Source organism: Podarcis muralis, chromosome Z (assembly GCF_964188315.1).
Source record: "Podarcis muralis chromosome Z, rPodMur119.hap1.1, whole genome shotgun sequence".
Lineage (NCBI taxonomy): Eukaryota > Metazoa > Chordata > Lepidosauria > Squamata > Lacertidae > Podarcis > Podarcis muralis.
In genome coordinates, this window is record NC_135673.1 from 50,471,027 (window position 1) to 50,495,084 (window position 24,058).

The 24,058-nt window shown below is 51.7% G+C and overlaps 1 protein-coding gene and 1 pseudogene across 3 annotated transcripts in view; one reads left to right on the top strand and one right to left on the bottom strand.

The window, feature by feature from the left end:
- Positions 1–24,058, top strand: part of LOC114589091 (maestro heat-like repeat-containing protein family member 7) — a 45,351-nt gene that overhangs the window by 16,969 nt on the left and 4,324 nt on the right. For all 3 annotated transcript variants that reach the window (XM_077922488.1, XM_028715132.2, XM_077922489.1), the window contains 7 exons: positions 1,491–1,607; positions 3,098–3,171; positions 3,357–3,492; positions 5,708–5,803; positions 6,665–6,769; positions 7,185–7,320; positions 8,550–8,605. In XM_077922488.1, coding sequence (XP_077778614.1) covers positions 1,491–1,607; positions 3,098–3,171; positions 3,357–3,492; positions 5,708–5,803; positions 6,665–6,769; positions 7,185–7,320; positions 8,550–8,605 — 720 coding nt within the window. The remainder of the gene's footprint in view (positions 1–1,490; positions 1,608–3,097; positions 3,172–3,356; positions 3,493–5,707; positions 5,804–6,664; positions 6,770–7,184; positions 7,321–8,549; positions 8,606–24,058) is intronic.
- On the bottom strand, positions 11,802–14,212 carry LOC114589392 (nucleolar protein 9 pseudogene; annotated as a pseudogene).

Genomic DNA, 24,058 nt, shown 5'->3' on the forward strand with positions numbered 1-24,058 from the left:
TTTTTAACTACAATTCCCATTGTCCCTGACCACTGGTCCTGCTAGCTAGGGGTGATGGGAGTTGTAGTCCAAAAACAGCTGGAGACCCAAGTTTGGGAAACCCTGATCTAACACTGTATTGTAAGAAGCTTTAAGGTTCCTGGGGTTCAGTGGGGGAAGCAAGACCATTCATGGGGCATGAGGGTGCTTCTAATGTCTGGTGCAGACGGAACTCCGGTTTCTTCTGAGTTTGAGGGTCCACAGCAATTGGCTCCCCCTTTCCCCCTTTGGGAAAAGAGAGGGGGCAGAGAGTTTGGCAGGTTGACCAACTCTGCCTCTTCTGGCTGTCCTCGCAGGGAATACTAGGAGGTCGTCTGAATGCAACCTGCTGCTCAGGTTTTCTCTCTTGGCAACCAACAACCGTGTCGCAGATGGGGTGCCACAAAAGAGAACGCCCTCTCCCAATTTCAGTCATGGAGTGAGGGTGGGGAAACCCATAAGAGGCTGCGGGTACAGGTATTAGTTCTCTTAAAAAGCGGGAAGAGCCTAGGGTCAGCGTATCTAGGACAAAAGTGTGTCATAAGAATGAAAGATGAGGCTGCTGGGTTAGACCAGCAACCTGCACAGTCCAGCATCCTTATCTCACAGTGGCCAACCAGATGCCCATGGGAAACTGGAAAGCAGCATTCGAACACAGAGGCCTTCTCCCCTTCCCGTGGTTTCCAGCAACTAGTATTCAGAAGCATTCCTGCCTCCAACAGTGGAGGCAGAGCAATTGGGACATGTTGAACTTTTCAGCTTTCAAATTCCCCAAATGAGGAGTACTAAAGAGTTGTAATAGGGACGCAGGTGGCGCTGTGGGTTAAACCACTGTGCAGCTTGGGCTTGCCAATCGGAAGGTTGGCGGTTCGAATCCCCACCACGGGGTGAGCTCCCGTTGTTTGGTCCCAGCTCCTGCTCACCTAGCAGTTCGAAAGCACACAGTGCAAGTAGATAATAATAATAATAATAATAATTTATTTATATCCTGCCCTCCCCAGCCGAAGCCAGTACCGCTCCGGCTGGAAGGTAAACGGCGTTTCCGTGTGCTGCTCTGGTTTTGCCAGAAGTGGCTTAGTCATGCTGGCCACATGACCTGGAAAAACTGTGCAAGCGGATAAATGCCGGCTCCCTCGACCTTAAAGCGAGATGAGCTTTAAGCCCAGAGTGGTTTGCGACTGGACTTAATTGTCAGGGGTCCCTTTATCTTTAAAGAGTTGCAACATGACTTGGGAATTCAGAAGATGTGGTTAAATTAATATAATTTAGTTTTGCGTGATAAGTAAACTATGTGTAAAATTGCATACAAATCATTAAAACAATTGTCTAGTACTTGCAATCTATTATTATTATTTAGTATTACCCAACATTTTCAGATGGTAAAATTGAAATTATTTGGTTTTCCAAAAACTGTTTATGTAGCTGGTGGGGTCTCCTCACTGTGACTCACCAAAACCTTCCCCAACCCTTAGAATGCCCTCTATAGATACTATGGACTCAAGCTACAGGATTCCAGGAGCATAGAGACAGTCCACCAGTACTTGCACTTACTCCTGACGTTGCCTCTCAAAGAGGAAACAGACAGAGAGGTGAGTGAATGTGTGGGATGGCAGGGGGGAGGAGAGCCAGTGGGACTGGGACTGTGCTCACACTGAGACTCTCTGCTCGTGACCTTCGTTCCGCCAACTACACCACCCTCCAAGGATTTCGTGCCCACCCAGTCACACCCTCAAAGCCCCTTATAGTAGGAACCGCTTTTCAGTATTTAATATATCTGGGGCAGATTTGTTTAGAATCATAGAATAGAATCATAGAGTTGGAAGAGACCACAAGGGCCATCGAGTCCAACCCCCTGCCAAGCAGGAAACACCATCAGAGCACTCCTGACATATGGTTGTCAAGCCTCTGCTTAAAGACCTCCAAAGACGGAGACTCCACCACACTCCTTGGCAGCAAATTCCACTGTCGAACAGCTCTTACTGTCAGGAAGTTCTTCCTAATGTTTAGGTGGAATCTTCTTTCTTGTAGTTTGGATCCATTGCTCCGTGTCCGCTTCTCTGGAGCAGCAGAAAACAACCTTTCTCCCTCCTCTATGTGACATCCTTTTATATATTTGAACATGGCTATCATATCACCCCTTAACCTCCTCTTCTCCAGGCTAAACATGCCCAGCTCCCTTAGCCGTTCCTCATAAGGCATTGTTTCCAGTCCTTTGACCATTTTGGTTGCCCTCCTCTGGACACGTTCCAGTTTGTCAGTGTCCTTCTTGAACTGTGGTGCCCAGAACTGGACACAGTACTCCAGGTGAGGTCTGACCAGAGCAGAATACAGTCGAATGTGGGATATGTCACCTTCCCCCACAAAGAGGAGCTCACCTTCTGCATCAGAGTGAGTAAACAAAAAACAGGGGGATCTCCTGGGGTTTCTTTTCAGAGCGTGGTTTTTTTTTTTTAATAGCTGTGTAGGTCTAGCTCTGGGTTGCATGTTCTGACCATCTGGCCCCAAACCATTTATGGGTGGTCACGTTCTGCTCCAACTCAAGTTTCCAAACCCTCTTGAAAGGCAGCCCTACATTGTGGCAACCTCAGCAGGATGTCACCAGCGCCTAAGTAAAAGAGGCTAGGTTCTCCCAGGAGGAGAGGGCTGTCGATGGCTCCCAGCCATGATTGCTATCTTCTACCTCCACAGAGGAAGGAAGGAATGTTTCTGAATATCAGTTGCTGGAAGCCACAGGCGGGGAGAGGGCTCTTGGGCTCATGGTCTGCTCCCTGGTTTCTCACAGACGTCTGGTTGGCCACTGTGAGAATGCTGTGAGGATGCTAGACTAGATGGGTCCTTGGCCTGGTCCAGAAGGCTGATCTTATGTTCTTATGTGGTAGAGCTCTGCCCAGGAGAAAAATTGATCTTATTCCCAGATCCAGGAAGCCCACTCTTCTCCCCTAGAAGGACCCACTTGCCAATTGCAAAGAAGTTGTCAAGTGGGCTGGGCTGGATAGAGAGCACAATCCAGGGCTTGGTGTGGTGGTGGCAGGGATGGCGTCTCCAGTTCCCTGACATGCTGTGTGCTTCCCCACAACAGGAGGTTATCAAAGAGGAGCCACTGGCATCGCTGTCAGTCTTACACCAAGCGATGGAAACCATAATCCGCATGACGTAAGTACGGGAAGGTACTTCTATTCTCCCTACAGCTTGTCACTGCCCCACCTATTCCTGGCACCTCCCTTGCCATACCCTGAAATTGTACACCTTGGCCAGACACAGTACATATTTCCTCACCAGGTTTATGGACTGCTGGGTGCTGATCATTTCCTCTCCCCTTCTTTCTCTTTCCTCTTCAGTGCCTTGAGACCATGCATGGACACCCTGCTTTGGTCTCAGCTGATACAGAAAAGCATCAAGAAGGTCTTTCAGTTGCCCTCATTACAGTTTACAAAGGTCAAAGCCGGGAGCCCCGTGCCAGCAACACAGAGCCAGGTGACTGGACCTTCTGCAGGGCTGCCTTCAGATGTCTTCAGATGGAATTATAATTATGTATCTCTCTGATGGCTGATAGGAGGGTGTTCCACGGGGTGGGCCCCACCACCGAGAAGGCCCTCTGCCTGCTTCCCTGTAACCTCACTTCTTGCAGTGAGGCAGCTGCCACAAGGCCTTCTCAATAAACAACAACAACAACAACAAATGATACAGCAGAGGAAACACAGCCCAGAATAACTAAGGAGATAGTACAAGAATACTTGGCTAGTTTAGATGTATTCAAGTCTCCAGGGCCAGACGAACTGCATCCAAGAGTATTAAAAGAACTGGCAGATGTGATCTCAGAACCACTGGCAGTCATCTTTGAGAATTCCTGGAGAACAGGCGAAGTCCCGGCAGACTGGAGGAGGGCAAATGTTGTCCCTATTTTCAAAAAGGGGGAAAGAGAGGACCCAAATAATTATCGCCCAGTCGGTCTGACATCAATACCAGGGAAGATTCTGGAGCAGATCATTAAGCAAACAGTCTGTGAGCACCTAGAAAGGAATGCTGTGATCACCAATAGTCAGCATGGATTTCTGAAAAATAAGTCATGTCAGACTAACTTGATCTCGTTTTTTGACAGAACTACAAGCCTGGTAGATGAAGGGAACGCAGTGGATGTAGCCTACCTTGATTTCAGCAAGGCATTCGACAAGGTGCCCCATGATATTCTTGTAAAGAAGCTGGTAAAATGCGGTCTTGACTATGCTACCACTCAGTGGATTTGTAACTGGCTGACTGACCGAACCCAAAGGGTGCTCATCAATGGTTCCTCTTCATCCTGGAGAAGAGTGACTAGTGGGGTGCCACAGGGTTCTGTCTTGGGCCCGGTCTTATTCAACATCTTTATCAACGACTTGGATGATGGACTCAAGGGCATCCTGATCAAATTTGCAGATGACACCAAACTGGGAGGGGTGGCTAACACCCCAGAGGACAGGATCACACTTCAAAATGACCTTGACAGATTAGAGAACTGGGCCAAAACAAACAAGATGAACTTTAACAGGGAGAAATGTAAAGTATTGCACTTGGGCAAAAAAAATGAGAGGCACAAATACAAGATGGGTGACACCTGGCTTGAGAGCAGTACATGTGAAAAGGATCTAGGAGTCTTGGTTGACCACAAACTTGACATGAGCCAACAGTGTGACGCGGCAGCTAAAAAAGCCAATGCAATTCTGGGCTGCATCAATAGGAGTATAGCATCTAGATCAAGGGAAGTAATAGTGCCACTGTAGTCTCCTTCTTTGGAGGTCTTTAAGCAGAGGCTTGACAACCATATGTCAGGAGTGCTCTGATGGTGTTTCGTGCTTGGCAGGGGGTTGGACTCGATGGCCCTTGTGGTCTATTCCAACTCTATGGTTCTATGATTCTAACAACAGCCCCCACTGAAGATTTGATTGCTAGGGCAATGGAGGTTAAAGTACGATAGTTAGGACCAAATGGTTTGGAACACCCCAAGGAAGTTAAGCCCAGTGTGGAGTCCTGTATCTTTATATCCTATGACCTGTAACCTTACCTTACATACATCAAGAAACGTTTGATGTTTATGACTGTTTGTGCGTTGTGTTTGAACCCCTGCATAAGCTTTGTTACGAATTTGCTGAGCAGCTGGTGGGCAAGGCTGCCCTATCGCAATAGCCCTAATATACTGGGTCCCTAGTTGGGTCTGCTGAAGCTTGCTGTGATTCTCTTGATTCTGCATGCCATTTAAAAGGTGTTCCCTCACCTGGGCAATGGACGGGTGGTATAGAAATAAAGTCTTAGGACAACAGCCCCCCCTGTGGCTCTTTCCCTCTTTTCTCATTCTGGCTATGGGCTGCAAAAATAAATAGAGTTGAAGAATTTGTTCTTCTCCTGATGTGCTGCCATTGGCCCCAGTCAGCATGACCAAGAGTCAGGAGTGGTTGAAGTCCAAGAACCAGGCATGGGGAACCCGAGGTGCTCCAGAACCAGAACCATAGAATCGTGATAGCTGGCCATCCAACCTCTGCTTAAAAACCTCCAAGGAAGGAGGGGGCTGTTGAGCTCACGACTTGCTTGCAGGTTTCCCACTGGGTCACCTGGTTGGCCACTGTGAAAAGGGGATGCTGGACTAGAAGGCTCCAGAGCATATGGGATTTCCATGGGGGTCTTCAGCTTCTAACTGCTTTTGCTTCTCTCCTTCCAGGACTATTATCAAGAGACCATCTACACCTGCCTCAACATGATCACCAGCTTGCTGTCGGAGGCTCCCTCTCTGGAGATGCTGCAGGAGATATTAGTGGTAAGGGAGCCCCCAAGATGTCAGAGCAGGGGGAAGCGGCAGCTCCCATGCCAGAGGACAGACCCTCTTGAAGTGATTTCACGGGGGGCATCTGTGGCCAACTCACTGGTTGTGGGTGCTGATGGTCAAATGGGCCTCTGTTCTGCTAGGAATGCTTGTGCAAGGCACACATTCGTTTCCTTTCAAAGATATGTCCTCTGCTGATGGCATATGGGGAAGGGCCGTGGCTCATGGGCAGAGCATCTGTTTTGCATGCCCAAGGTCCCTGGTTCAGTTCTCAGCATCTCCAGGTGGGGCTAGAAAAAGGCTCTCTGTCTGAAAGCCCAAAGGGCCAACTGCCAATCCTCATTACCTGTGGATCAATGGCTGGGCTTGGCCTAAGGATGTTTCCTGCATTCCATTGCTATGGCTGTGGTGAGGTGTATGTTGTATTATTGTAATTATCACACACAAACACACACAAATGACAGATCGCAGGGCTGTTCACAACATAAAAATACAAAATCAGAACACAAAATGCATAATAAAACAAAAACAACCCAAAAGCCAATTAATATCTAATTCTACTAATGCTTTGTTTCTTAATGGGTTATTTTTTCTATGTCTTTAGTTGTTTTTATTTTGTTTGTAAGCTGCCTCGAGTCCCTGTCAGGGAAAAAGGTGGGGTATTATTATTATTATTAATAATAATAATAATAATAATAATAATAATAATAATAATAATAAACAAATTGCAGCAAACTTTCTCCTTTACAAAACAACCCCTTTTTGCAATTTGTCCCCTCTATGAAGCTTTGTGAATTTGCAAACCCGGATTAATGGTTGTCCTTCCATGTGATGATGATGATTTCTCTCCCACAGCACACAAATGGCTGGATTGACTCCACAAAAATCAGTGAGAGGCAAAGAGCAGTCAAGAGCACCAACGTACTCATGAAATATGTCTCCGAGCATTTGGACTTTGATGTGAGTCAAATGTGAGCTTAACGCTGCAATTTTAAATTGTATTGCATTGGAAAGTTCAGGTGTGAACTAGATGAAAGCTGTATGGCATGGCCATCCCAGGGGAAGGTGCCAGCCAGTGCTATTTTTCTAGAAAAAGAGGTGCCAGGACTCACCATGAACTCACCTCCCTCGTTCTCTTATAATGGCAAAAGCGCCCCCCTGAGAGGTGCCAGAACTGAGTTCCAGTGAGTTCTGGCTGGGGAAAAAGCCCTGGGGCAATCCTAGGTTGGGCCACCTAAGCACAACCTTTGCCGACTGAAAGCATGCCAGATGGTTTTCTCTTGCTGGGCTCAGTGGGACGAGGGCTGACTGTGCATCTCTCTCTCTCTCTCTCTCTCTCTCTCTCTCTCTCTCTCTCTCTCTCTCCACCTCCTAGGTATCCCAGGATTTCCCCCTTCTTGGACAGCTGGTGGCACTCTTGTCCCTTCACCTCGCAGACAACGTGAAGGAGATTGGCCTGCAGTCAGCGGAGGCCTTGTACCATCTCCATTACATCATGATAGCCAAAATGGGTGAGGGCAATGCTGGGAAATGGCTTGTTTCTTGTAAGCCGCAGGGTGGGAGATCTGTAGCCCGACAGAGGCTGCTCCAACTCACATCATCCCTGAGGGTTGCCCATGCTGGCTGGCTGCTGGGGTTGATGGGAGTTCAGGAGGGCAAGAATTTGTTCCAGCAGTGGCCTAACGCCAACACCCCGTTGGCCAGAGACAAGAGGGCAGTCTTGGGGGAGGGATTCACTGCTGAAGAACATCAGAAAAGCCTTCTGGACCTGACCAGTGGCCCAGTCCAGTCCAGCATCCTGTTCCCACAGGCGTTGACCAGATGCCTGTGGGAATCCAGCAAGCAGAATTCAAACTCCAGAGCTCTTTCTTCTCCTGTGCTTTGCTGCCTCTGACCATGGAGGCAGAGCATAGCCATCCTGGCTAATACCCATCAGTAGCCTTCTCTTCCATGAATTTGCCTCATCTTCTTTGAAAGCCATCTTGGTCCGTGGCCATCAATGCCTCCTGTGGCAGGGAGTTCCAAAGTTTAGCTGTGCACTGCAAGAAGAAGGACCATCCTGAAACTTCAGTTTCATTGGAGGTCCAGTTGTTCTTATGTTATGAGGACGAGAGAGAAAGCTTTCTCTCTCCACTTTCTCCATGCCATACATTGGGTCTCCTCTTCCTCACCGTTTTTCTAAACGGAAAAACCCTCCAAATGCTGCAGCCAGCATTTGCTCCACAAGCACCCCAGCCCTTTTGGTTGCCCCCTTCTGAATCTTTTTTCCAGTTCTGAATTATAATTTTTGAGGTGAAATCGATAATTGTTTTTGTTGGTCCCAGTGAGAAAACTGGAGGTTTTGAGCAGGGAGTACTAAGGCTGTGTTCTTTTGCATGCATATTCCAAAACCCGTCCCTGCTTAGGTAAGGAACTGAAGAAGGGGGGGGGGGAAATAAAAATAAGAAAGGCAACATGGTCAGATGGGTCCGATGGGAGAGCCAGTGTGGTGTAGTGGTTAAGAGCGGTAGTCTCGTAATCTGGTGAACCGGGTTCGAGTCTCCGCTCCTCCACATGCAGCTGCTGGGTGACCTTGGGCTAGTCACACTTCTTTGAAGTCTCTCAGCCCCACTCACCTCACAGAGTGTTTGTTGTGGGGGAGGAAGGGAAAGGAGAATGTTAGCCGCTTTGAGACTCCTTCGGGTAGTGATAAAGCGGGATATCAAATCCAAACTCTTCTTCTTCTTCTTCTTCCGAGAAGACTTCTTCATCCCTGGGCCCTCCCTCTTCTACAACGACATCTCAGAAGTGGCCAAGGTAGGTGTGGCTTTTGTACTCTTTATTGCTAAGACCGCAGCCACTCCCAGTTAGCAGAGATTTGTTCATTCGGGCAAATGGGACCCTGCCCCACCAACTTCAGCCTGCCCTCAGGCAGCCCACGCCTTCTAGGGATGAGGGAGAGATTCAGAGCAGTTCACATTGGAAGCTAAAGCTTTCAAATCGAGGCTTTCAGAAACAACAGGCGAAATGAAACACAACCCGCCTTTGAAATTCACATGTCCTTGAATTTCGCAATGCCAAACTGTGTGTAAAAAAATCCATGCGTGAGCTATTAGTGTAAATAACATTCAGAAATGCATTGTATTAGAATAAATTGCTCAAAGACAAGTGCCCGGTAGCCTAAACTGCATGCAGAATTCTACTTATTGAAATTCTACCAGGTGCTGGGAGACCTAGGGTTCAGATCCCCATTGGAAGGGATCCAAATGGTCCGCATCCTCCAGGCGTGCTTGGAGTTGTTCAGCAACCACTCGCTCAATCACCTTGCCCAAGAATGGAAGATTTGAGACTGGGCGATAGTTGGCCATATTGGCCGGGTCTAAAGATGTTTTTTTAAGAAGCTGTTTAATGACCGCCTCTTTCAGCGGGTCTGGGAAGGCTCCCTCACAGAGGGAAGCATTCACCACCCTGCAGAGCCCATTGCCCAGCTCTTCCCAGCTTGCTTTTATTAGCCAGGATGGGCAAGGATCAAGGAGACAGGTGGTCGGTTTCACTTGTCCAAGCAGCCTGTCCACATCCTCGGAGGTAACAAATTGGAATTGATCCCATGTAACAAGACTAGACAGAACTCTAGCACTCTCCTGCCCTGGCCCTGCTCCCACAGTGGAGTCTACCTCCTTCTGAATCTGAGCGACTATCTGCAAAAAACTTTGCAAAAGCATTGCAGAAGATATTGTGGTCCCTACCAGGCCCCGGTGGTGCAGGTGGTTCCGATAGATTGTGAACCACCTGAAAAAGTCTCTTGCTGCTGTTTTCTGCAGATGCAATAGAGGCAGTGAAGAAGGCCCTCTTCGCCGTCGCCATTGCCACTTGGTAGGCTCAACGTTGAGCTCTAGCCCGTGTCCGGTCTGATTCAGAATGAGTTTTCCGCCACCGGCACTCTAGCCATCTCAGTGATTGTTTCATTGCCCTCAGCTCTGGGGGAAACCACGGGGCTGTCCGGGCTCCATGCAATTGGAGAGGGCGCGTCGGAGCCAGACAGTCAATGTTGTTGTTGTTGTTGTTTAGTCGTTTAGTCGTGTCCGACTCTTCGTGACCCCATGTGGGACAAGAAGCTACAGTTAGAACTGGATATGGAACAACTGATTGGTTCAAAATTGGGAAAGGAGTACGACAAGGCTGCATTTTGTCTCCCTGCTTATTTAATTTGTATGCAGAATACATCATGCGAAAGGCTGGGCTGGATGAATCCCAAGCTGGAATTAAGATTGCCGGAAGAAATATCAACAACCTCAGATATGCAGATGACACAACCTTGATGGCAGAAAGTGAGGAGGAATTAAAGAACCTTTTAATGAGGGTGAAAGAGGAGAGCGCAAAATATGGTCTGAAGCTCAACATCAAAAAAACGAAGATCATGGCCACTGGTCCCATCACCTCCTGGCAAATAGAAGGGGAAGAAATGGAGGCAGTGAGAGATTTTACTTTCTTGGGCTCCATGATCACTGCAGATGGTGACAGCAGCCACGAAATTAAAAGACGCTTGCTTCTTGGGAGAAGGGCAATGACAGGCCTAGACAGCATCTTGAGAAGTAGAGACGTCACCTTGCCAACAAAGGTCCGTATAGTTAAAGCCATGGTTTTCCCAGTAGTGATGTATGGAAGTGAGAGCTGGACCATAAAGAAGGCTGATCGCCGAAGAATTGATGCTTTTGAATTATGGTGCTGGAGAAGACTCTTGAGAGTCCCATGGACTGCAAGAAGATCAAACGCATCCATTCTTAAGGAAATCAGCCCTGAGTGCTCACTGGAAGGACAGATCGTGAAGCTGAGGCTCCAGTACTTTGGCCACCTCATGAGAAGAGAAGACTCCCTGGAGAAGACACTGATGCTGGGAAAGATGGAGGGCACAAGGAGAAGGGGGCGACAGAGGACGAGATGGTTGGATAGTGTTTTCGAGGTTACCAGCATGAGTTTGACCAAACTGCGGGAGGTAGTGGAGGACAGAGGTGCCTGGCTAAACAACAACAACAATTCCTCCTCACTTTCTGCCATCAAGGTTGTGTCATCTGCATATCTGAGGTTGTTGATATTTCTTCCGGCAATCTTAATTCCAGCAGGGAATTAAGCAGGGAGACAAAATACAGCCTTGTCGTACTCCTTTCCCAATTTTGAACCAATCAGTTGTTCCATATCCAGTTCTAACTGTAGCTTCTTGTCCTACATAGAGATTTATCAGGAGACAGATGAGGTGATCAGGCACTCCCATTTCTTAAGAACTTGCCATAGTTTGCTGTGGTCGACACAGTCAAAGGCTTTTGCATAGTCAATGAAGCAGAAGTAGATGTCTTTCTGGAACTCTCTAGCTTTCTCCATAATCCAGTGCATGTTTGCAATTTGGTCTCTGGTTCCTCTGCCTCTTCTAAATCCAGCTTGCACTTCTGGGAGTTCTCGATCCACATACTGCTTGAGCTTTCCTTGTAGAATTTTAAGCATAACCTTGCTAGCGTGTGAAATGAGTGCAATTGTGCGGTAGTTGGAGCATTCTTTGGCACTGCCCTTCTTTGGGACTGGGATGTAGACTGATCTTCTCCAATCTTCTGGCCACTGCTGAGTTTTCCAAATTTGCTGGCATATTGAGTGTAGCACCTTAACAGCATCATCTTTTAAAATTTTAAATAGCTGGAATACCATCACTTCCACTGGCCTTGTTATTTGCAGTGCTTTCTAAGGCCCATTTGACTTCACTTTCCAGGATGTCTGGCTCAAGGTCAGCAACCACACTACCTGGGGTGTACGAGACATCCATATCTTTCTGGTATAATGCCTCTGTGTATTCTTGCCACCTCTTCTTGATGTCTTCTGCTTCTGTTAGGTCCTTACCACTTTTGTCCTTTATTATGGTAATCTTTGTACGAAATGTTCCTTTCATATCTCCAATTTTCTTGAACAGATCTCTGGTTCTTCCCATTCTGTTGTTTTCCTCTATTTGTTTTTTGTTTTTTGAAGCAAGAAAATAGAGTAAACTTTATTGAATTGTCCCCACAAATGTTTAAAAACAACAAAATGCATAACAACCAAAGATCCATTTGGGAGCAGACAAGAGGAGGAAAGTGCAGAGTGGCGGCATTTCCCCTGCTCTGAACAATCCTCCAGGTTCTCTGTGGTTTGGGAGAGGTTCACAGCGCCCCCTAGAGGGCACCAGCCCCCTGTTTTCATTCAGCCCCGACCACCCGCCAACGGCATCTTCCCTATTCAGTCCTCCAGGATCTCGGAGAACAGCTCCCACCGTTTCTTCTTCGCCTTGTGGTGGCGCTCCCAGTCTTGGCGGCGCTTGAGGAAGTGGGTCAGGGAGAAGTTGCGGACCAGGAAGTGCCCAAAGGGGTCATTCTGCAGCCGTGATTCATGCTCCGCCAGTTCCTGCGCCATCTCTCGCTTGGCTGGCAGGGTGGCCTTGTTCCAAATGGCGTCGAGGACACGGCTCCCGTGCTTGCTGCAAGCCAGAGACACGTAGCAGCCCTTGAGCCGACGCAGCACCTTGCGCGTCTGTTTCTCGGGGATGGAGGGGCTGGCCAGGAGGGCATCGAAGACGTGGCTGCCCGCCGGGTCGCGAGCCAGGGTGACCAGATCCTCGGGAGTCATGGCAGCCAGGCTGCGCAGCACAGCAGAGGGGTCGGCGAAATGGAGAAGGTGCTGGAGCATCAGCGAGCCGTGGTAGGAGATGGAACTCAAGGGGCGGGATGGACCGGCCTGTTGCTGAGACGGATCCTCTTCTTCGTCCTGCGGGGTGTTCTCGTCATCGTCCTCGCCATAATACACCTCGTAGGCCAAGACGGAAGCAATGAGAGGGACGCAGGCTGTCTGGCGGGACGGGGGCTCCCAGCAGTGGAAAGCCTCCATTAGGAGTTGCAGCACCTCCTGCTGGTGAGAACCGTGTTTTCTGCAGGCTCCCAGAAGCGCTGTGATCAGCCCCAAGTGCTCACAGGCCAAGATCTCTTCCACGCCGGGGCCCAGCTCCTCAAGGATTTTTCCCAGCAATTTCCTGGAGGCTGCCTGGATGAGCCGCTGCAAGGTGTAGTTGGCCACCTTGTGGGCTGCCAGGACGTGAAGCTGCCCTTTCATGTGGGCCTTATAGAAGGAGAGCAAGGCTTTCCGGTCAGACACTTCCAGGACCTTGTCCAGCACCCGGCTGCAAGTGGCGTCCTTCAGAAAGACCAGGAGGGGGCTCTGCCCAGGAGACACATTGCGGGAGCTCAAGTAGCCAATCATCGAGTGGCACAGCTCTGAGCAGTCCGCTGGCAGCTTCCGGTGCAAGACCTCCAGCGCCACCTGGAGGCAGAGGCTGAAATACTTGTTGGTGATGAAACTTGGAATGTGCTCCTGAAAGCTCCCTTTGAATTCGCCCAGGAGGGACTGGAAGGTTTCTGGGACCTCAAATTCCGAAGGCCCATCGCTCTCCAGTTTAGCCTTTTTGGCCCTGGAGAAAGAAGACCCTGACCCCAGGAGTCCCCGTCCCCCGTCCGACCTGACCCGGACCCCTCCGAGCACCTGCAACAGCGTCCGCACCACGAAGCTGGCGTGGGTGTCCAGAGCAAAGGTTGGCAGCTCCTCCTGCACGGCCCTCGCCAGCTCCAGGACCTGGTCCTCCAGCTCCTCAGCATCCTCTGCTCCCTCCGAAATCAGGACCGGGGCTCTGAGCAGGGCGGCCTCCAGGATGTGAGCCCCGCAGGGGTGGCAGGCGGCCAGGCGCAGAGCGGGAAGGGAGGCGGCTCAGGCTGGGCGCAGAGGCGGAAGGGAGGAGGGCCTGGAGGAGCAGAGAGCCGGTGGTGTCCAGGGCCAGAGGGAGGGCCACGGCTTCCGCCTCCACCAGGACGTTGCTGACAAAGAGGGCTTTCTCCTCATCAGAGTCAAACCCGGATTTCAACGTCTCGTGAGCCCGACGGAAATACTCAGCTGCCGCAGGCTCCAGTTTGGGCAGCGGTTCCCTCTTGCTTTCCTTGGGCCCCCCCTCCTGGGTTGAGGAAGCAGGCTCTCTCTTCTTTTCCTTGGGGGCCTCCTCCTGGGTTGAGGAAGCAGGCTCTCTCTTTTCCTTGGGGGCCTCCTCCTGGGTTGAGGAGGCAGGCTCTCTCTTGTTTTCCTTGGACTGCCCCTCCTTGGATGAGGAGGCAGGCAAGGTTCGTTTCCTCTCTTCCTTCTTCTGGGCTCCTTTTTGTGGTTGGGGAGGGACCCCCATAGCTGCAGGTGGGCAGGGGCGTCTCAACACACAAACCTGTCTTCTCCTGCTGCTGCGACCGGGTTTTTAAGCAGCAAAGGTGGGCAGCGGCTCGGCGGGGAACAAGCACCCGCCGCCGGCCCTCCTTCCTGAGGGGACACCAGGGCCGGGCAAAAAACGACGCATGGCGCCTGGCAGCTGCCTCCCAGAATGCCCCGCGCGTCGCCCCACCCGGCCGCCCCCAGCTCGCGGCCCCACCGTTTTCCTCTATTTGTTTGCATTGCTCGTTTAAGAAGGCCTTCTTGTCTCTCCTTGCTATTCTTTGGAAATCTGCATTCAATTTCCTGTATCTTTCACTATCTCCCTCGCATTTTGCTTGCCTTCTCTCCTCCGCTATTTGTAAGGCCTCGTTGGACAGCCACTTTGCTTTCTTGCATTTCCTTTTCATTGGGATGGTTTTCGTTGCTGCCTCCTGTAAAATGTTACGAGCCTCCATCCATAGTTCTTCAGGTACTCTGTCCACCAAATCTAAATCCTTAAACCTGTTCCTCACTTCCACTGTGTATTCATAAGGGATTTGACTTAGATTGTATCTTACCGGCCCAGTGGTGTTTCCTACTTTCTTCAGTTTAAGCTTGAATTTTGCTATAAGAAGCTGATGATCTGAGCCACAGTCAGCTCCAGGTCTTGTTTTTGCTGACTGTATAGAGCTTCTCCATCTTTGGCTGCAGAGAATATAATCAATCTGATTTCGATGCTGCTCATCTGGTGATGTCCATGTGTAGAGTCATCTCTTGTGTTGTTGGGAAAGCGTAGTTGTGATGACCAGCTTGTTCTCTTGACAGAACTCTATTAGCCTTTGCCCTGCTTCGTTTGGATCTCCAAGGCCAAACTTGCCAGTTGTTCCTTTTATCTCTTGACTCCCTACTTTAGCATTCCAATCCCCTACAATGAGAAGAACATCCTTCTTTGGTGTCACTTCTATAAGGTGTTGTAAGTCTTCATAGAATTGGTCAATTTCAGTTTCTTCAGCGCCAGTAGTTGGTGCATAAACTTGGATTACTGTGATGTTAAAAGGTCTGCCTTGGATTCGTATCGAGATCATTCTATCATTTTTGAGATTGCACCCCAGTACAGCTTTCGCCACTCTTTTGTTGACTATGAGGGCCACTCCATTTCTTTTACGGGTTTCTTGCCCACAGTAGTAGATGTGATGGTCATCCGAACTGAATTCGCCCATTCCTGTCCATTTTAGTTCACTGATGCCCAGGATGTCAATATTTATTCTTGCCATCTCATTTTTGACCACCTCCAACTTACCCAGGTTCATGGTTCTTACATTCCAGGTTCCTATGCAATATTTTTCTTTACAGCATTGGACTTTCCTTTCGCTTCCAGGCATATCCGCAACTGAGCGTCCTTTCGGCTTTGGCCCAGCCGCTTCATCAGCTCTGGATCTACTTGTACTTGCCCTCCGCTCTTCCCCAGTAGCATGTTGGACGCCTTCCGACCTGAGGGGCTCATCTTCCAGCGTCATAACTTTTATATGCCTGTTGTCTTTGTCCATGGAGTTTTCTTGGCAAGGATACTGGAGTGGCTTGCCGGTTCCTCCTCCAGGTGGATCACGTTTGGTCGAAACTCTCCACTATGACCTGTCCATCTTGGGTGGCCCTGCTCGGCATAGCTCATAGCTTCTCTGAGTTCTTCAAGCCCCTTCGCCACGGCAAGGCAGTGAACCATGAAGGGGGACAGTCAATAGCCCTGGTTAACTCCGCATTCCAGTGGGCCACCAGGGAATCAACTGAAAGGCCATCAGCTTGGGATAAAACATCCCCTACCACTCTCTGGAAGCCAATTGGATCCATTAAGTAGCAGGGGCGGACCATCTGAATTGGTCCCACTTCTCTGCAGAGGGGAAGGGTCACAGAGAAGTCCAGTTGCACCAGGAAGTGATCTGAGCATGACACTTCTTTTGTTTCACTTTTACTTAGTGTCAGATCACCAACATCCATAGAGGTAAACACCAAGTCTAAGGCATGTCCGCGGCTATGAGTTGGGCCAAACTTATTCAGGGACAGCCCCATGGAGGCCATGCTTTCCTTGTAAGGTCGTGTCGGCATGGATGTTAAAGTCCCCCAGGACAACCAAACTAGGTGTCTCCAGCTTATCCGCCATGACCTGAAGCAGCTCGGGCAGGGAATCCTTGGTGCAGCGGGGAGGTCGGTACACCAAAAGGAATCCTGTACTGCCCCTATTGCCCAACTTCCAGAACATGCATTCAGAAAACTGGGTCTTCCCAATAGGACGCCTGGTGCAAACTAATGACTTCCTAAAAATCACTGCAACCCCCCCTCCCCACCCACATGGCCTGGGTTGCTGTGCGTAAGAGAAAGCTGGTGGGCAAGCAGCGGCAAGGACAGGCCCATCTGCTTCATCCAACCATGTCTCTGTCACAGATGCCAGGTCAAATCATCCACAATCAGGTTGTGGATGGTAGTGGTTTTATTCATCATTGACCTGGCATTGCACAGCAACACTTTCAGGTCATGTGGGTTTCCCTTGCTGATTCCAGTATCCTTCCGGTCAGGACCAGACCTGGAGGCAGGGATAGTCCTCAAACAACGGCTAAGCCTGCCTCCTCGGTAATGACATGGTCTGGTCTTAGCGTAACTCCTCCTCCTGCCCGTGATCACTGAGATCGGGTGTCCCAATACATTCCCCCCTGTGGAACCTGCCCCAGCCATTCTATTGACTGAGGCTCACTCCCAGGCAGCCCTGACCCTTCCCCTTAAAAAGCAAAATACAAATTATATAATAACAACAAAAAAGCAAAACCTATTATACTAAAATTAAACTACTCCCCACCCTGACTAAATATTTATCCCACCCCAAGCAAAAATACAATAATATAATATAATTGTCAGAGCTGCCCGAGGTCCCAGCTCACAAAGGACCAACGCCAGTTCGTTGTTATATACAAAAGTCTTTATTGAAGTTCAGTTTCGCTTTCACAGCCGCAGCGCGCAGCTCTACGTCTCAAACTCTAGACCGCTGAAGCTCCGTCTGAATCTCCTCCCCCCAGACACCAGTTTAAGACTCTAGCCTTGCTCCACCTCTTCCTTTGCTCTTTCCTCCTCTGGTTCCGCCTGTCCGCTGGGGTCTTGCCCTTCCTAGACTCTTCTGATGCTGAGTCCCCTGAGTCTTCCCCCTGCCTCCGGCGGGCTTTAGGACCTGGTTCCCAATCCGGGTTTTCTGCTGTCCCGTGCGCCTGTACATTCGAACTTGGCGCGCGCGCCCAGCCGGCAACCTTCCTCCTGACCGTTACACTGCTCCTGTCACTGCTTCCCCCTTCGGGGAGGCTAGCTGGACCTGACCTCCCCTCCGTTCCCCCACTCTCCGATAGAGGCGTGGTCAGCCCTGACGCATCTTCTCTCCCTACTGGAGGAGACGCTGGCCCTGACACATGGGACTCTTCCCCCCCCACTATGCTCTGGTGGGGAAGCTGGTCCTGATCTCCCGCTGCTGCTTTGGGAGTTCCCACTGGCCTCTTGTTTCTGGTGCGTCCCCCCTGGGACCCCCCTTGCCCTGACCATCGGCGCCCCCTTCTGGGAATCTTCTGATTCACTGGAGAAGCTCATGGAATCTCTCGGGTCACTGTCATGCTCCCCTACGCTGCCCTCAGATTCTTCCCCTTCGCTCTCCCTTTTCTCTCTCCCCTGTGCCTCTGCTCCTGAGCCCCTGACATCCATCCCCCCCTCGAAGCCCCCCTTCCCCCTACCCCTCTTCGGGTGCGGGTTCTGGGTGCTCCAGTGCTGTGGGGGTGAGTGCGGGATACCGTTCTTTCCCCCTGGTGTGCAGCCGGCCAGCTGGATCCGGCCAGCCCGTAATGGGTTCGTCGACGTCGATCTCCTCTGCTTCCATCTCTCTGCAGTTGTGCTCGAACCCAGGATCCTCCCCCAACACGTCCATGTCCTTCCCTCCCCCTGTTACCTCGGGTGATGCTGCGTGTAAGGGCCCCCTCAGCAGTTCCCTGCTCCACCCCACCTCCGGTTGATTGTCCCACCAATAACAGCGGTCTGTGACAAACCCCGAGAGTGATCCCTCTGGGGAGCTTGTTTCTGGCGCCGTTTCCTCAGCTGATGAGAACCCCTGGAACGTGCTGGCTGAAAGTGTGGGTGTGAAAAGACAGTCGTCGAAATAATCTGCCGGCATAGGTCTGTGTGGGAAGAGTGCATGGAACTCGTCTTTGAGGTAGTGCTCCTCCACGGCATAGTACGGTACCCACCTGTTGGCGCTGGCCGGGGTACCTTCCCTGGCGAGGAGATATTCAACTCCTTCTTCCCCCATCTCGAGTCTAAAATCTCCGTGACCTCGTTGAGTGGCGCCACCCTCGGTGACCCCTCCCCTGTTGGCGATTTGCTGAGTGGGTCTGGTGCGTTCCCTGGCGCCTGAAACCTGTGGGGTTCCTTGTAGGGTGTGAGCACTGACCTATGAAAGACCGGGTGCATTCTGGAGCCCTCCGGGAGTGTCAACCGGAAGGCCACTGGATTGATTTGTGCCTCGACTTGGTAAGGCCCTAGCTGCTTGTGTCTGAGCTTCTTAGCTAACGTTCTGGCCGGCACTGCCTGGGCTGCTAACCAGACCCAGTCCCCCACCTGGATGTCTTCCCTGACTCTCCTGTGCCTGTCTGCCTGCATTTTGTAGGCGTGTTTTGCTAGTTCCAAGTGCCTTCGGAGTTGCTCGTGGACCTCCTGTAACTCTGCTGCCAAGTGCTCTGCTCCCCGTGGCTCCCCCTCCCCCTTCGTCTCTAACCCCGGGAAGGTTCTGGGATGCCGCCCATTGTTGGCAAAGAATGGTGTCACCCCTGTAGACCCGTGCTTCGTGTTGTTGTAGGCAAACTCGGCCAGCGGTAGGTAGTCCACCCAGGTCGAGGGCTGTTGATTCGCGTAGCATCGCAGGTACTGCTGCATGATGGCGTTGACCCTCTCCGCTTGTCTGTTGGTCTGCGGGTGTCGTGCCGACGCTAAGTTGATCTTGACGTTCAGGATGGCCAGCAGCTTCTGCCAGAAGCTGGAGATGAATTGGCGACCCCGGTCGGACAGGATGGACCGCGGTAAGCCGTGAACTTTGAACACGTGGTCTATGAACAGCTTGGCGGTGTGTTCCGCTGTGGCCACCTTCGCGCAAGGAATGAAGTGCGCCATCTTGGTGAACAGGTCTACGACCACGAGTACCGCTGTTTTGCCTCGCGAGCTGGGCAGATCTGTGACAAAGTCCAGGGCCACTTTCTCCCACGGTTCGAGCGGCGTCTGTAGCGGTTCCAGCAGTCCCGCCGGCGGCCTGTGTACTGGTTTGGCCCTTTGGCATGTGTCACACCTAGAGACGTAATCCGCAACTTCTCCCCTCATCTTGGGCCACCAAAAGTCTCTGGCTACTAATTCCGTCGTCTTGTCCTTGCCGAAGTGCCCAGCGCTGGGCGCGTCGTGTAGCTGCTGCAGGACTTTCGCGCGGAGGTCGTCTCCCGGCACGTAGAGAGCCCCTTTGTGGATGAGCAGTCCTTCGCGTATCTGGAACTCGTCGTCCTTCGCTGTGCCTCTTCGCACCTCCTCCATCTTGGATTGTGCGAACGAATCCGTCTGCAGCGCGCGACGCACCGCGTCCAGGTCCACGGCGGCTGAAGCGCACGCCCACGCGTTCGGTGAGAAAATGTCTTTGGCCGCCACCGGTGCCGCTTCCTCGAGATACTGCGGCTTCCTGGATAGTGCATCCGCCATGACGTTGTTGTCTCCCGGGATGTATTCTATCCGGAAGTCGAAATCCGCAAAGAACTCCGCCCAGCGGATGTGTCTCTGGTTCAGGAACCGCACCGTGCGCCAGTACTCCAGGTTCTTATGGTCCGTGCGGACCTGCACTGTGTGTCTGGCTCCGATGAGGAAGTGCCGCCACGCCTTGAAAGCTGCATGAATGGCCAGCAACTCCCTGTCCCAGATGGTGTAGTTCTGTTCCGACTTGCTGAGTTTCCTGGAGTAGAATGTGCATGGCCTCCAGTCCCCTTGCGGATCTTGCTGCAACAGGACCGCCCCCACCGCTCTGTCCGAGGCATCCGTTTCAACCCTCATTGGTTTGCTGGGCTTTACGTGTAGCAGCTGTTCTTCGGACGCGAAGAGACGCTTGAGTCTCCGAAAGGACTGCTCCGCCTGGTCCGTCCAGGTGAACTTCTTCTTCTTGGAGCTGAGGGTGTACGTGATGGCCGCTGTTTCCATCGCGACCCCTTTGATGAACTTGCGATAGAAGTTGGCGAAGCCGACGAACTTCTGGACCTCCTTCCGATTGCGCGGGCTCTTCCAGTCCAACACCGAGCGGACCTTGGCGCTGTCCATGGCGAGTCCCTTGTCGGACAGCTTGTAGCCCAGGAAATCCACCTCCGTCATGTCGAACTGGCACTTCTCCAGTTTGGCGTAAAGTCTGTGCTCCCGTAGTCTCTGCAGGACCTCCTTGACGTCTCCCTCGTGAGCCTCCTGCGATTCCGAGAAGATCAGGATGTCATCTAGGAAGCAGACGCACTTCTTGTAGAGGAGTCCCGCTAACACGTGGTGCATGAAGGCTTGGAAACAATGGGAGCCATTTTGCAGTCCAAACGGCATAACTCGATATTCATAGGTGCCTAAAGGTGTAAACATGGCCGTCTTCCACTCATCGCCCTCCCGCATGCGTATAAGGTCTGTCTTCCACTCATCGCCCTCCCGCATGCATATAAGGTTGTACGCCTCTCGTAGATCCAACTTGGTGAAGATTCGTCCCTTCCTCACCGTCGCGAGCAGGTCGTCGATCTTGGGCATGGGGAATGCTGTGGGCTTTGTCCTGGAATTGATGATTCTGTAATCAACTACCAGCCTCCGTTGGGGCGTGTCTTTCTTCTTCACAAAAAACACGGGACTGCCCCCCACTGCTTTGGATTCTTGGATGAATCCTCGCTTCAGACATGGAATACAGTTTTCCAGTCGGCAGCGTCGCCCCCGGCAGGAGGTCAATCTTGCAGTCGTAGGGCCTGTGGGGAGGCAGCTTGTCCGCTTCCTTCTCGCAGAAGACCTCCAAAAACACCTTGTACTTGTTGGGTACCGCTTGCACCATGCCTAGGTGTAGCTGTGGTTCATCCTCTTGCCCCTCCTCTTCCTGGCTGGTCTGGATGCAGTGTTCTGCGCAGTAGGAGGAGCAGAAGGTCAATTGACGCTGGTACCATGCTAATGCCGGGCTGTGCCTATCCAGCCAACTCATGCCCAACACTATGGGCGTGTCTGACAGGTGGGTGACGTTGAAGCTGATGACTTCGCGGTGATTTCCAATTTGCATTACCATAGGCGGTGTTTGCTGTACCACCTGTCCTCCCAGTAGCTCTCTGCCATCGACCGTGACGACGTTTAGGGGCATCGTGGCTGGTAGGAGCGCTATGCGATGTTGCCTGATGAAGTCCACTCCTACAAAGTCTGCATTACTACCAGAGTCAATGGTAATAGGGACTTCCAGGGTGAGTCCATTGGGCAGCTGGAGCGATGCGGTGAGTTGCACCACTGGTTTGGGTGGGAGGGGGTCTGTGGGCTGTAAAATCTCTGGGGACTGCTTCACTGACTCGCCTGGCTGGGCCCCAGTGCCTCTGCCTCCAACCAGGCTTCGTCGTTTCCCTGTAGCTGTTCCCCCTGCTGAACTGCTCCCCTTACTGTTGCTGAGGCTGCAGTGTGCCTCTGGATCCTCTGGGGACACTCTTTGGCCATGTGCTGTGCACTCTCACAGATATAACACTTCCTGCTCCCTCTAGGAGCCTTCGCCTTGACTGCTCCTGGTGTTTGGGCTCTGGCCGCTGTCTGAGCCCTGGCACCACCTATCTCCATCGGCTCTTCTCCCCCCCCCAGTGGAGGCGTGGATTGCCTGTCTCTGGGTAGGAAGGGAGTTGTTCTGGCTGGTGTGCGTGCCATACTTCCCTCATCCCTGCTCCAAGGGCGGTCTTCCAGGCGCACCCCTATCGCCAGCACTCTCTGGACGACTTCTGTGGTGCTGTTAGGTCTCTCCCCCCTCGCCAGCTCATCTTTCACGGCCCCATTTAGTCCCTCCCAGAACAGATCCCTGACGGCAGCGGAGTCCTTCTCCCAGCCCAGCACATTTACTAACGCAAAAAAAGCGGGAGTGATATTGTCTCACAGTGGCTTTGCCCTGCTTCAGCCCATGCATTTCCCTCCTGGCCACATCCACATCTACCGTTGATTTAAAACAATCGTCCATAGCCTTGATAAATGCTTTTGAATCTTGGAGGGCGGGATCATTTTCGCGCCATAAATTGCGCAGCCACGATTTAGCTTCCCCATGCAGATGAGTTATTATGAAGCCTACTTTCCCCTCCTCATCTCTAAAGTCTTTCCGAAGCAAATTGAGCACGAAAACTGTCTGCTCTGAAGTTAGGATACTGCTGCAGGTTCCCGTCGAAGTGGGCTACAATGCTGCCCCCCCTCTTCCCGAGGCCAACTCCCTCCGGCTTGGGTCCTGGCAGCCCCTCTTTGCCCAAACGTTCCCACCTGGTTTGCAGATCCCGGCAGAGCGCTACTGCTTCTTCCTCTCTCTTTCTGGATGCTGCTACTTCTGCGTAAAGCCTCGTGACTGCTTCTTGCAGGTCTGTCACCTTCTCTGTAGTCATCTTTGCCTATCTTCGTGAGCTCGCAAAACACCAAGTTTTGCCCCTCGCTGCGCCAACTCACGCTGCGAGGGTTCAATTCTATAATGAGACGGAGCTTACTGTCAGAGCTGCCCGAGGTTCCAGCTCACAAAGGACCAACGCCAGTTCGTTGTTATATACAAAAGTCTTTATTGAAGTTCAGTTTCGCTTTCACAGCCGCAGCGCGCAGCTCTACGTCTCAAACTCTAGACCGCTGAAGCTCCGTCTGAATCTCCTCCCCCCAGACACCAGTTTAAGACTCTAGCCTTGCTCCACCTCTTCCTTTGCTCTTTCCTCCTCTGGTTCCGCCTGTCCGCTGGGGTCTTGCCCTGCCTAGACTCTTCTGACGCTGAGTCCCCTGAGTCTTCCCCCTGCCTCCGGCGGGCTTTAGGACCTGGTTCCCAATCCGGGTTTTCTGCTGTCCCGTGCGCCTGTACATTCGAACTTGGCGCGCGCGCCCAGCCGGCAACCTTCCTCCTGACCGTTACACTGCTCCTGTCACTGCTTCCCCCTTCGGGGAGGCTAGCTGGACCTGACCTCCCCTCCGTTCCCCCACTCTCCGATAGAGGCGTGGTCAGCCCTGACTCATCTTCTCTCCCTGCTGGAGGAGACGCTGGCCCTGACACATGGGACTCTTCCCCCCCACTACGCTCTGGTGGGGAAGCTGGTCCTGATCTCCCGCTGCTGCTTTGGGAGTCCCCGCTGGCCTCTTGTTTCTGGTGCGTCCCCCCTGGGACTCCCCTTGCCCTGACCATCGGCGCCCCCTTCTGGGAATCTTCTGATTTGCTGGAGAAGCTCATGGAATCTCTCGGGTCACTGTCATACTCCCCTACGCTGCCCTCAGATTCTTCCCCTTCGCTCTCCATTTTCTCTCTCCCCTGTGCCTCTGCTCCTGAGCCCCTGACAATAACATAATATTTAAAAACCACCATTTAAGGTGAAGAAAATTAAAAGCACTTAAAACATTTAAAACCATTTTTGTCACGCTGCTAAGAGCTGCTCAGGCCACTTAAACTGTGGCAGTGAGTACAGGCCCCACCCCCTAGGCCCAATGGAGCTGGCAGGAGAGGGAGCGGTCCTCCCAGCACTCACGAGAGCAGCAGCGTCGTCCTAACTGTAAGAAAAGAGCCATAGGGATGGCATTCTACTTGGAGGTGAGAGTTGGAAACAGGGAATGCCTGCAGGCGCTCCTGCTCCTGCTAACCCGTTCAAGAGGTGCTTTTTACAAACTGAGCTCACAGTCCAACTGTAAAACCATGACATCATATGCTTATGAAATACGTGATATTTGTTGTCTGATAAAGGGGGGGGGGGCAGCTCTATGCCTTCCATGGGTCACACCAAGCCTGGGGGTCAA